Source organism: Streptopelia decaocto (assembly GCF_964273445.1).
Source record: "Streptopelia decaocto genome assembly, chromosome: 7".
Classification (NCBI taxonomy): Eukaryota; Metazoa; Chordata; class Aves; order Columbiformes; family Columbidae; genus Streptopelia; species Streptopelia decaocto.
The window spans coordinates 8,838,081-8,851,236 of NC_138661.1; the positions used below are offsets into that span (position 1 = coordinate 8,838,081).

At 44.7% G+C, this 13,156-nt stretch overlaps 1 protein-coding gene across 1 annotated transcript in view; it reads left to right on the forward strand.

The window, feature by feature from the left end:
- Window positions 1–5,085: 5,085 nt before the first annotated feature.
- Window positions 5,086–13,156, forward strand: part of NUDT14 (nudix hydrolase 14) — a 59,755-nt gene continuing 51,684 nt past the window's right edge. Inside the window, exon 1 of the mRNA XM_082058323.1 lies at window positions 5,086–5,470. Within this exon, the coding sequence (XP_081914449.1) occupies window positions 5,390–5,470 (81 nt within the window). The 5' untranslated portion in view covers window positions 5,086–5,389. The remainder of the gene's footprint in view (window positions 5,471–13,156) is intronic.

Genomic DNA, 13,156 nt, shown 5'->3' on the forward strand with positions numbered 1-13,156 from the left:
TGAGACACTGCGATCCGAAGCTGGTAAGATGACCAATGTAACGCAGAAGAAGCCCATGTTTAGATTTATTACTATAGCAACCAAGGATTCTGATAGAAGTCCTGTAAGTGAGAGGGGTGTATTTGCAAGGAGGGGTAGACAGAACAGGTGACTAAAACTGACCAAGTATTCCATCCCATCCACGTCATACACCCTTGTGGCAGATGGAACCCCCCTTTCTCCCCGTCCCTTCCTTCGATATGGAAGGTGCCGACACATCTCCCCCTCCTTCTCCTGCTTGAGGTTAACAGCTTCTTTTGTTTGACCCCAGAGCCCACTAGACAGGGTTGTTAAGCCAGAGTAGGGGTGCAGAGAAGCTTCTGGAATGCCTACAGTCAGATCTGATCAGGCTACATAAAATGGGATTCTTGTCGAGGCTCCGCCTGTTGCGTGGACCTCTTGGAGCATGAGCCAGACGCTGCCACCAAGAGCCCTCCCGGGACAGGGACGCCACTTGCCTCATCTCCACGTGTAGGTAAGTGCTTACTCCGTGCTTCTATATAAGCACATGTATTTTCTTTAATTCCTCGCAGGATTGCGACTGCTTACTCCATGCTTCACTATAAGCACGTGTATTTTCTGAAATAATTCCTCACAGGATCGCAAGTGCTTACTCCGTGCTTCAAGATAAGCATGTGTATTTTCTTTAATAACTCCTTGCCAGATTCAGGCAAGTGTATACTTTTCCTGATCTCAGGGACGGCTCTGGCATTGTTTTTGGTGAGCCACACTGTGGATCTCCAGTGTTATTAGTTGCTACACATCAATAATTACCTTGACTGATACGTGAACCTGTATTTAAGTCACTATGGAGAGCTAAAACCCCATTTTCCACCAGTTAATCTGCTGCACTTTCTTTACCGAATAAAAGTTAGTTTTGAACCCTGTTGTCCACCTAAACTAACTTTGGGGTGCCTCCGTGACAACCCTATAAAAGTGGGAAATCACGAGGGTCTCGCTCTCTTCGACCATGGCCGACATCTGAAGAGGACCCTGCCTGTTGCCTCTGCGATCCAAGGCCTGGTTCCAGACCCCGCATCCCTGAATCCAGTTCCTGTTTACTGCGAAGTCGCACCCAGGACCTGCAGGTGCCTGCCCTGCAGCTGCTGGTACCACACCAGCTCCCACCTCCGCCATGGGTAGACCTTAATATCTTCAAGGCTAATCTCTGTTCCCATACCCTCCGTCAGGGAATCCACGGACCCACCGTAGTCCCCCACGTCGCTTCAAAGGCCAGCAGCTGCAAGAGAGCTTTGATATGGAAGTATCAAAACCTGTTGATGGGAAGGAGGCTATTCATAGTCTAAAGCTGAGTCACAACCATGTGGACTGGCACAGTGTGGATGAAGTTTATCTTTACAGTGATGCAACAACATCTGAAATTGCAAGAACTGTTACACAAAAGTTGGGGTTTTCCAAAGCTTCAAATAGTGGGACAAGGCTACATAGAGGCTATGTAGAAGAAGCTATGTTAGAAGACAAGCCACCACAAATTAGTCACATTGTGTTTGTTGTGCATGGTATTGGCCAGAAAATGGACCAAGGAAGGATCATCAAAAATACAGCTATGATGCGAGATACTGCAAGAAGAGTAGAAGAAAAGCATTTTTCCAATCTTGAAACGCACATTGCATTTCTCCCAGTTGAATGGAGATCAAAACTTTCCCTTGATAGAGACACTGTGGACTCCATTACTCCAGATAAAGTACAAGGTTTAAGGAATATGCTGAACAGCAGCGTGATGGATATAATGTATTATACAAGTCCTCTTTACAGAGATGAAATGGTGAAAGGGCTGCAGCAGGAGATGAAATGTCTATACACACTCTTCTGCTCCCAGAATCCAGAGTTTGAGGAGAAAGGAGGGAAAGTCTCGATTGTGTCCTACTCGCTGGGCTGCGTCAGCATGTACGACATCAGGACTGGCTGGAACCCCATCAGGCTTTACGAACAGTTGCTGCAGAAAGAGAAAAGTGGCCAGCAGTTCATCTCTACACAGATTCATTCATGGTGGCAAATGCCCTGTGGGGTGGTTACAGCAGTGGAAGCGAAATAACTGGCAGCACAGAGGGAAGCCTATTGGGGCTGGCCCATTGTGGCACGACATTGCCGCTTGCCTAGAGAACCTGACTCACACTTCTTGCCATGAAGCCAGTGCATTTAGTGCCAGGTCAGAGTCACTGCATCAGTCAGCACAGACCAGCTACAAAAGCCATACAAGGGAAGAGGAAAGGAGGAGTGCATCTCACCCATCCAAAAGTTAGTAGGTCAAGAGAGGTTCTCCTTCCCCTCTACTCTGCCCTGGTGAGACCACACCTGGAATATTGTGTCCAGATCTGGGCCCCTCAGTTCAAGAACAGGGAACTGCTGGAGAGAGTCCAGCACAGAGCAACGGAGATGATGAAGGGAGTGGAGCATCTCCCTTATGAGCAAAGGCTGAGGGAGCTGGGGCTCTTTAGCTTGGAGGAGACTGAGGGGTGACCTCATTCATGTTTATAAATATATATAGGGTGAGTGTCAGGAAGACGGAGCCAGGCTCTTCTCGGTGACAACCAATGATAGGACAAGGGGTAATGGGTGCAAACTGGAACACAAGAGGTTCCACTTAAATATGAGAAGAAACTTTTTCACAATGATGGTGACAGACACTGGAACAGGCTGCCCAGGGAGGTTGTGGAGTCTCCTGTGGAGACATTCAAAACCCACCTGGACGCCTTACTGTGTAACCTCATCTGGGTGTTCCTGCTCCAGCAGGGGGACTGGACTAGATGATCTTTCAAAGTCCCTTCCAATCACTGACATTCTGTGATTCTGTGAAGTTAGTCACTACATTATTGTCCATTGGAATAAGCAGGAGCTGTGTGGCATTTCCTTCCCAGGAGAGTTCCTGGAGTTGCAAAGGTAAAGCCACTTGCTGCGCAGAGCATCCAGGCCTTAACAACGAATCATAATGAAACTCAGGTCCAGCTGCTCAACAGTAGCCTCAGTATGCAGGGCACATTTTTCCTGTTTATTTTTCTCAACTCAGATTTCACCTATAAAATGGTAACACTAAAGCAGCTCCTCAGTCCCAGCCTGTTAAATCCTTAGGTGACCTAGTGTATTCCCACAATATTTTCTCATGAAGTAGTCTACAACTTTCAGTTGCAACACTACAGCACCCTGAAATGTGTTTTTCTGCAACACTGTGCTGAACTGTCCCAGGTACATCAGCGAGACCAGGTCTGTGACACATCACAACCCCAAAAGCTTCCCCACTAAGACCAAGAATGAAATAAGCAATCCATCACACGCTATGGCACGTTCCCCAAAACACACACACGCTCAAAACCTAAAAGTGGTGTCAGAATGTTTATTGAAGAGGGCAATCTAACTGGCTGAACTGACCTGGGTAGCCAGTAACTTTTTATATAAGCAAACACAGATTCTGTAAACGTGCTGTGCATGGAAACTGCGTTTATACTTAAATTGGACTTGCAAGACTGAAATAATTTAATAGAAAAATATAGACTAAAGTCCCTTGACATCATTCTGAAAGAAAACAGAGATATAGTGACATACCCAATTACGCAAACAGAGTTACACAAATATTTTCAAAGCTACTTAGTTGCCTATTCATTACGAAAGCTTTGCAAATATATTCTTTAAAAACACACTTTTCAGTCTCCTTTTTTTGCCACTTGCATTATTAGAACTGCTAGTAAGCGTTCTGCAATGTAAGTGCTGCCTCATTTACTTCTTATGAAGTTTTGTAATTGCTGAATCTGTTCTTTTTAGCTACATTGCTAAGATTTTTGTTACCACATAGCATGATAAAAAAACTTTCTGAGTAATGTAGTGGAAGTAGATTAGAAGCAAAAAAAACCAAACAGATGCAAGAAAGTTCAGATTATTCTGTGTGGTCGATATATTGACAAAATAATTTGATTTACATAGCAACTAAAATATCTGTACACCGGAACATCTGCACAGAAAGTGAACACAAACCAGAGATAACAACCATGACAAATTGTGAGCTCCACTGCTCATGAATCTAGAAAATCATTATCAGGAATATTAAAACATCAAAGGAAATCTAACCTAATGTTGGACAATGGTGATCAAACTCCTATGGAAATCAGGAAATCGTTAAAAAGAACAGTGATTTGGTTATAAAAAAAAAAAATAGTAAAAGGGGAGAGAGTAATTGTTTTGTAACTTTGCCTTTGGAAACAGCCAGGTGAGTATAATGAAGCTGCACTTATTCTTCTGTCATGGGCTGGGTGTGTGTCCATGACTGGATGCGACCCGTAAAGTTTGGGAAGCACCGAATGACGGGTTGCAAGTTACCAGTGAACCTCTATTTGCACCCGCATTTTCCGCACGACTCATAAAACTCCCATTTTGACATGAAAATACCCTGCAGGCACACGGAACAGAACGTGCTTTTAACAGCAATCCTGCAAATCCTTATGTACATGGAGGATCAGGACAACCTGCACCAAAATTCACAGAAAGGGTTGTCAGGCATTGGAACAGGCCGCCCAGGGCAGTGGTGGAGTCACCATCCCTGAATGAGTTTAAAAGGCATTTAGATGAGGTTCTTAGGGACACGGTTTAGCGCTAGAGTGAGGTTATGGTTGGACTTGATGATCCTGAGGGTTTCTTCCAACTGAAATGATCCTATGAAAATTCAGCACTTGGGTGTTTTTGCAGAGCAAAGGTGACAAGGTCCCTCTGTGCTGCTGCTGCGCATCCCCATTTTGGGAGTGAAACCCAGGATTTCGGCTCTTCTCAGAGGGAAGGGGGCAGGAGGGCGCCTGTCACGGCTCTGCCGGCCGGCCCGCCAGGGGCTGAGCACCGCGCCGGGGGCCTGGCCCTGCCCGGCCGGGTCCTGCCCGCTGAGCTCGGCCCTGGCCGCTGAGCTCGGCCCTGCCCGGCTGAGCTCGGCCCTGGCCGCTGAGCTCGGCCCTGGCCGCTGAGCTCGGCCCTGGCCGCTGAGCGCGGTCCTGGCCGCTGAGCTCGGTCCTGCCCGGCTGAGCTCGGCCCTGGCCGCTGAGCTCGGTCCTGCCCGGCTGAGCTCGGCCCTGGCCGCTGAGCGCGGCCCTGGCCGCTGAGCTCGGCCCTGGCCGCTGAGCTCGGTCCTGCCCGGCTGAGCTCGGTCCTGGCCGCTGAGCTCGGCCCTGGCCGCTGAGCTCGGCCCTGGCCGCTGAGCGCGGTCCTGGCCGCTGAGCTCGGTCCTGCCCGGCTGAGCGCGGTCCTGGCCGCTGAGCTCGGCCCTGGCCGCCGCCCTCGGCCCGGTCACCGGCGGCTGCGCGCGCCTCTCCCCTTCCTCCTCCTCCAGCTCTCGGCGGCGCTGTCCCCGGCAGCGATGGAGGCCATCGAGGAGCTGGTGCTCCAGCCCTGCACCTCCTCCCTCTACGTGCGGCCTTTCCGCCTCTGCTACCGGCAGGTGAGTGGCGCCGGCCGCCGGCGGCTCGCCCCTCTGCTGCCGCCCAGACCCTTCCCTCACGGCCGGGCTAGCCCGTCCCTCCGCCGCGGCCGGCCGGCGGGGCCCCTCCCCGCTCGTCGCGGCGCGGAGGGGCGGGAGGCCGAAGGAGAAGGGCCGGCTGGCCCGGGGGCTCCTCTGGTGTCCTGCCAGCCTCCCCTGCCCCTCCGCCATTTTGGGACAGCGGCCGTGTCTCCGGAGGAGCCTGCGGCTCATGGCGCCCTCCCGCCCCGCACGGCCCGGAACCGCCCCTGGGGCGGCTGCGCTGCCCCTGCCCGGCGGGGAAGGGTGGTCCGAGACACCGGTGCCTGTGCAGGGCACTGCCTCTGGGTGTGCCACCTGCATGGGCGCTCCGTGCCCCCGGGTGCCTGCTGCCTCACCCGCTTTGGGGCTTAACCCTGTTCTTTTTGGTTCGTCCTTGAGCAGGGCACCTCTTGATTTGGGCCTTGCTTTGGTGCTGATAATTAGCAGATAGAGCCCATTGCTGGCGGGCAGGTTGTTAGTTCCATTGCTGAGTCATGCCAGCCTCCGTGCAGGTGGGAAGCAGGGAAGGAAATCCCTTTCCTTATCGCATTCATATCAATGTGAGTCACCTTTCAGAGGATCCCTGAGAACTGGTCCTTCCAACAGTGGCAGGATTGTTTATAAATATATAAAGTGTGAGTGTCACGAGGATGGAGCCAGGCTTTTCTTGGTGACAACCAATGATGGGACAAGGGGTAATGGGTGCAAACTGGAACACAGGAGGTTCCACTTAAATATGAGAAGAAACAACTTCTCAATGAGGGGTAACAGAACACTGGAACAGGCTGCCCAGGGAGGTTGTGGAGTCTCCTTCTCTGCAGACATTCAAACCCGCCTGGACACCTTCCTGTGTAACCTCATCTGGGTGTTCCTGCTCCAGCAGGGGGATTGGACTGGATGATCTTTCGAGGTCCCTTCCAATCCCTGACGTTCTGTGATTCTGTGAATGCACAGTGTGAAAAGTTAAATCATAGAACATCCTGAGTTGAAAGGGACCCACAAGGATTGAGATCAACTCCTGTCCCTGCACATGACCACCCCACAGTTCACACCGTGTGTCTGAGGGCCTTGTCCAGTCTCTCTTGAACACTGTCAGGCTTGGACCCCTCTTACCTGGGTAGAGGGGTAGAAGTGGAAATGCAGAAGAATTTGGACAGCCCTAGAAATGCAGGCTGCAGACCGCATCTTCTCACTCTTATTCCTTCTTTGCTTTGCTTTGAAACTCATCGGTTTTAAAGGCAGAAGAGGGAATGTATATGGAGGAGGTGTGTTTAAGTCCAAGAGTGAGATAAGATGCAGAAAAATAAAAGTAAGGGTTTAAATAGCTTGCATCAAAGCAGATGAACTGATCTTCTTTTTTTTTTTTACCTTTTTTAATACATTTTGTACATGATTTTTCTAAAGAAATCTATTTTCTCGTTGGTTGGGATAAGTAAACATCTTGATTCGCGAACAGCTGAAAGCTTCACACTGAATTATTTCTTTTTAGATAAAAGAAAACTTGAAGAATGTTCCTTCATGTTCTGAGTTTTTGCTGGCATAGTTTATAAGCGACAAATCCTACTTCTTAATTTCATTTTCATTTCTGAGTCATGCTCTATTTACATGAAAAATGGCATTTAATTAAAATGTACAAAACAGTATTACAAAATTACATTTAATTGAATAAAAGTGCCTTAAATGGCATGAGTATGGTAAAGAAGCAATAAGGATGTGTTTGGTCACATGCTGTGATTTCACAGAGACCAGCATTGCCACCAAAAGAGGACGACTTGCCCTTTCTGCACGTCTTGCTACTTCCCCTCCATGCACGAGTGTTTGTGCAGCAACAGTAGCTGGAATCAGGGATGTGGTCCAGGTCAAACCTAATCTGCCCAAAAAATTAAGCTGGTTTTAACCCAAACAAGGTCTCTGATTCCATTCAAATGCTTGTGCTGGCAGAGAGGAGGTGGTAATGTGGTGGTTAGGGATGAGTGTTTGGGGACTGGTTGAGGGCAGAGATTGTTTCCCTTGGCCACAGCACTGTCTTAAAATGAATGTGCACAAGAGCTGGCTTGGGGCCAGCCTACTGAGAGCTGAACGAGCGCACGACTGTCTACACCTTTTGCATTTAAAAGCAGACTTACTAACCAGAGGAAATACTAAATATTCTTAGTCATTTGACTACTTGTTTCAAAGACATTTCGGCCTGCTGAAAACCTCATTAAATACCTAAACAGTTAACTGTCTAAAATCTAAGGGAGTTTGGTGCTTGATCTGCTTAAGAACTCCTGAAAATTCCACCACTCATCGAAAACTGAAAATTATTTCCGAAATCTAGCCCTTGATCTTAACCATTTTATGCTGAGTAGGTTTTCCCCTTGGCCATTTTTTTTTTTTTTTTAATTTTATTCCCTAGATGGAAAAAGAATAGAAACTTTTTTTCTTCTCCATTTGTAATTGGAGCTGTATCTGGAGTAAAACTAGTTTCCCTGTTCCACAAATTCGTTGCACGTGCTTGCAGAAGTTAATCCAAATCTAATAAAAAAGTCTTTCTGAGAAACAGAATAATCTAAATGAGGAAAATTTAAATAATGGCATTTGCTGCACTGTGAAAACAGAAACTAGTTTGGATACTTTATGCAATATGCGGCATCATGCTGTAATTGGAAGGCTTGGGATGATCTTACGGGTACTTTTTGTGATGTGATAACGTCCCCTATGATTTATTGCAGACTGAAGAAGATTCATTGAGACATATTTTTGTGTTTATATGAGTGGAGGAGATTTGGGCATTGAAGACTGAAATTTCGAAATCTATTTTCAAACAGATACGTTCCTAAACCAGACATTGATACTTCAACATAAATCCTCTGTCCAAGGATGTATATAGAATGAGAGCTTTTATTTGATTAGTTTGGTTTGTTTTGTTTTGTTTTTTCAGCTAGTACTTTCCTGTACAAATAGGAAATTGAAAGAAATTTTACACACAACATGTGGTTTTAAGATTATTTCTAAGCATTCATGAACGCTTATGTTACAGCATTGATTCCTAGACATTTCATCATGAACGTGCACATTACAGCATTGATTCTAAGACATTTCATCTAAAAATTATGCTACTTATGTGGATGAAATCTTGATCCCATCACTATAGCTAAAACATTCAAGTCTTCAACAGTTAAACATAAGTTTAGAGGTAGGTGATTTGTATCACGGTTTACCCTGCTAGTCTGATTTTATCCATTCAACCCGCACCCCACTGAGTTGTAAACCACTGTTGTTCTTGCGGTTTTCCAGACCACCAGAAATCTGCAAGACATCAGAAAGGGATCCATCCATTCAGTAATGCTGAGTAAATACTGTTGAGAGCCCACACAGGCTACGCAGGCGAAGAAGATTGTGGGTACACCCGATCAAAAGTGGAGCCAAAGACTCAGATTGTCTCCTACCTGTTCATCAGAGGCGCTTAACACTTGCAAAATCGTAGGCCCAAAGATTGGATTAATGTTTTGACCAGCTGAGTATCTTCCGTGGGTATCTGGATGTTCAGACAGGGAGTTGTGGGCGCACGCAGGAACAGAGTTCTAGATACTGGCATCAATTTAAGCGGCTACTGTCATGTTAGAGAAAACTCCAGCAATGTCTTTCTAGCTTTGTGCTTGAGTCCTAAGTTTCCCTGTGCTCTAAGAGCTTGAGTCATCCTTTGGATTGAACCTGTTATATTTGCTTACATATAGAAATATTCTTCCGAAAGACCATGAGAAAAATGTAGGTTTCTGGCTATTGAGCTGATTAGTAGTGAGGGTTGTCTTTAGTCATAGGAGTTCCTGAAGTTACAGCAATTTATGCCCACGGTGGATCTGTGCTTTTAATGGGGGGGGTCATGAGATCTTTCCATATGAGGTGTTTCATCTTCCTCTTCCTACACCCACTCATGTTTTAAATGAAAGTTAAGAGCTCTGAATGTTTCCTATAGAGCATAAAAGTAGGCGTACACCCTTCTGAAAGAATTCTAGGTTTTGAACCATGAGAATTGAGGCGACATGCAGCTTGGTGTTGGGCATCCAAGCTGTGGGGAGTAGCCTGGCTCTCCGAACAAATCACTGTACCAACCACTTTTTAAAATGATTTGTTCTGTCTTTGTGTGGTGCAAAGGTAGAAATGGAAGTGCAGTAAAGAAGTAATGGAATTCAGCAAACTGTAGGCAGATTTGGTTAGGGCCAACAGGGAGGGGTAAGTTACAGTTTAAAAACATGTTCTTCAAAATAGACATCTAACAGCTCCTCAAAATATTTCTCACTTTCTACTTGGGATCTTCAGCTGTCAACCCTTTCCTCAAGATGGGGCCCTCAGTCAAGTAAGCTGCGTTATTTTAAGTGGGGTGGCCTGAGGGTGAGGGATGGACAAAGTACCTCATGTAGCCTGATGAATATCCTCTTCATTTTGTCAGTAGGAACCCTGTTTACATATTTTTGTTCTGCTTGGTACTAAAAGAAGATAATTCATTTATTTCACATATAGGATAGCATCTGGCTAGTTTTAATGTGTACTTGTCCTCAAAGTGCAAATTTGTTTGTTGTCTAAAGTAGCTTTAAAACAAACAAATAAAGCAAAACCAAAAACGCCATATATCACCTCCCGAAGAATGGCTTCTTTACCAGAACTCCATGGTAAATCTCTTTTCACTTTTTCCTATTGAAGTTCTTCTGCTTTTCATAAATAATTTATTCGAGAGACCGGAGAGATGGCTAATGAGAGATTAACTCAATGCCCAAGGGCTCGGGCATTTCCCTGGGATGTGGTAGAGTCAGTCTGCAAGATCTTGCTTCAATTAATGTTGCTTCCCACATCACAGGAGAGTGTGCTCACTGCTGAGAGCACATTTGTGTGTAAATCTCCAGCTCTGTTTTTTGTGTGTTAGCCTGGCACTGGCCTATATTTCAGACGGACCACATACCAAGTTTAAGAACTCTGCTTAAGTTATGAAGTAGACTCTGAGTAGTAACAGTTGGGATTTGGGGCAGCATTAAGTATCCAAATGGGAATCTGGTTTCAGCATAGTCATCTTCATCAGCACCTGAGCAGGGATTTCAGTGGTTCTGCATGTTGGATTTGGACCCTGACACAGGGTTTTGACAGACAGAGCTCTAGTGAATCTTGCCATAGTAATTTCAGAAGTTACTGCATGCAACTGTTTGTCCCCGTGCTAGGGGTTATTAGCCTCTGAGAATCAGTGTAAAGCAGAGTAGTTTTGCTCCAGCTCTTACCTCTGATGTTCCAGTTCAAACTGACCTCCATCAGTGCTTTAATATAAATTACTGAGCTTTGCACAGAACTAAGTACCTTTGCATTTTTCTTTTTTTTTGTGACTTCTGTGCTGGGAAAAGTATCCTTCAACAGGAGGCAAAGCATCAGCTGGGGGAAGCATCTAGTTGGGGGAATAATATCTTGAGCTGTTACAGAAACAGTTGCCCAGAGCTCACATTTCAAAGCCTTTGTGGATCTAGCCCGGACTCCTGTAGCTTTGTTTTTGAAGGTTGCTCTGGCAAGGGAGCTCTTGCCACTGTTTCCTTGCATTGTATAAACATATATGTGCGTTCTGCCTAAGAACTTTCAGAAGTTTGCTCCTATGCTAACATCAACTGTCAGTAATTTTCCCAGTATGTATGTGAGTTTGTATTTCAAATCTATGGAATGGTGAATGGGCATCTGTTTCAATGATGTGGAATAAACCTCAAAAACTCCATGAACCATACAGTCGGTAGTGGTAAACTGGAAGTATTTGTCCTTACGTGAGCTTCATGTTCCTTCTGCGCTTCAGAGTAGTCCAGTGCCTGAGCATCACATTTCCCCATTCATTTAATGTTTGGAATCATTAATTTTGAAGTTAAATGTGAAAAATGCTTGCTTCAATTTCATTTTAATGCATGATGTTTTCACTCAGTGTTAAGGGAATTAATTTATAATCTCTTTGAGTTTTACAGTGATTCTAAAGTATTTTTCAAGACTACCGTAGATTTTAACACATCATGAACTTTATAATGGGTAGAGAATGTACCTCAGAAGTAGTGCACAATTCTTTAGTGAACAAACACTTTCTTATTTCTACTATTTGCTGCTGCTTGCTTTTGTGACCGTAAGCAACCACTCTGTTTCTGTGCCTTTGCAATTTAACTGTCTTGGAGATGCCATGAAGATTAAAACCCTGATTCTATGTATACATGCAGAGAGAAGTGAGGCCTTTAGCATTAATATAATGAAAACTTTGACGATGAAAAAAGCGAAGCGGTGCAGTGTTACAATCATATTAACAGTCTGATTTTATAATCTGATTTATTTTTTTATATGGTAATGGCAACATGAATATGCCCAGCTGCCTGAAATATTATCTGGAACTTCCGTCTGCTTTTTTATAAACATAAAACATTCTTGTCTCTTTTGACAGTTAAAAATCATGTTGTTGAGGGAGTAAACAGATTTTTAAGTTACCTGTTTAAACAAGTAAATCTTCTGTTGAATCTTCAAAAGGCTCCAGTAGTAAGAAATATGCTACCGAGTAATACATTTATTTGCAGTTCATTTTGTCAAAGCAGTAGTGCAATAAAAGGAGATGCCATTTTCACTCCAAAATTTGTCTCATATCCTTCAGCTTGTCAAGTCTGTTATGTCAGTATATAACATTAATCTTAAATGCAAACATATCGCTTCTAGCTCAGGAAGTCCCTGAGCTGCAAATTGCAGGAGGCTGAAAGTATTTTAGCAGTATATTCTTCCTTAGGCATTTTGGCTTCTGTCAGAGGTAGGATCCTGGAGGAGACAGCTTTTTGATCTGACTGCTGCTGTGTTAACTGGGAATTATGGTTGAACTGCAGTATAATTCTTTCATATGGGTGAAAGAAAAGAAACATGAAGTTTTTGTGATGATAGCATTAGGGATTTAAATACTGGGGAAATAAAATTTCCTTTGAGTGAAACAGTGTTCTTTGCAATTAGAGCACAGGTTTAAGAAAAGAAATAGTGCATCTAGGTGTATCTGCTTCTGGCTCTGCCATGTACCTTGAAGTCAACTCTGGAAATGTATACAAGTTATTTTTGTATGAGACGTTTTTGAATTACCAAAGGGGGAAATGAGAAGAATTAGTTAATAGGAGAAGTAGTTGAAATGAACACTAGTACTCGTTCTTGTTTCAGTGAATATGATCTTGTATTAGTCTTAACTTCTTTATCCAGCATGCTTTGATAAGTGAATGTAGTGTTCTTTGAAGTAAATACATGAAAAGTAGTTGGCAGTGACAAAACTTCACATGTTTAGGTCAGTCATATTGGGATTTAACAAATTTATGACAGCAAATGTCACTTATTGGAAAGAATAATGCTCTGTCAAACATCTTTTGTAGCATCCTTGCATGGGGCTGAAATGTGTCTACACTTGCATAAATTAATATTAAAATCTCATTTAATGTCATCAATAGGTAGACTGCTTCAGTTACTGTGCAATAGCTACGGAGTTAAGACTCACTGTTAGGAGGAGGTCTGTAAGTTGTCTTTAGCTTAAACCAGTGTTTTTCGAGTTCTGATATGTCGCTCATTGAGGGCCATTGGTCTGCTGGTAGGTCATCCAGGTGAGCCAACTAAGAATGCACA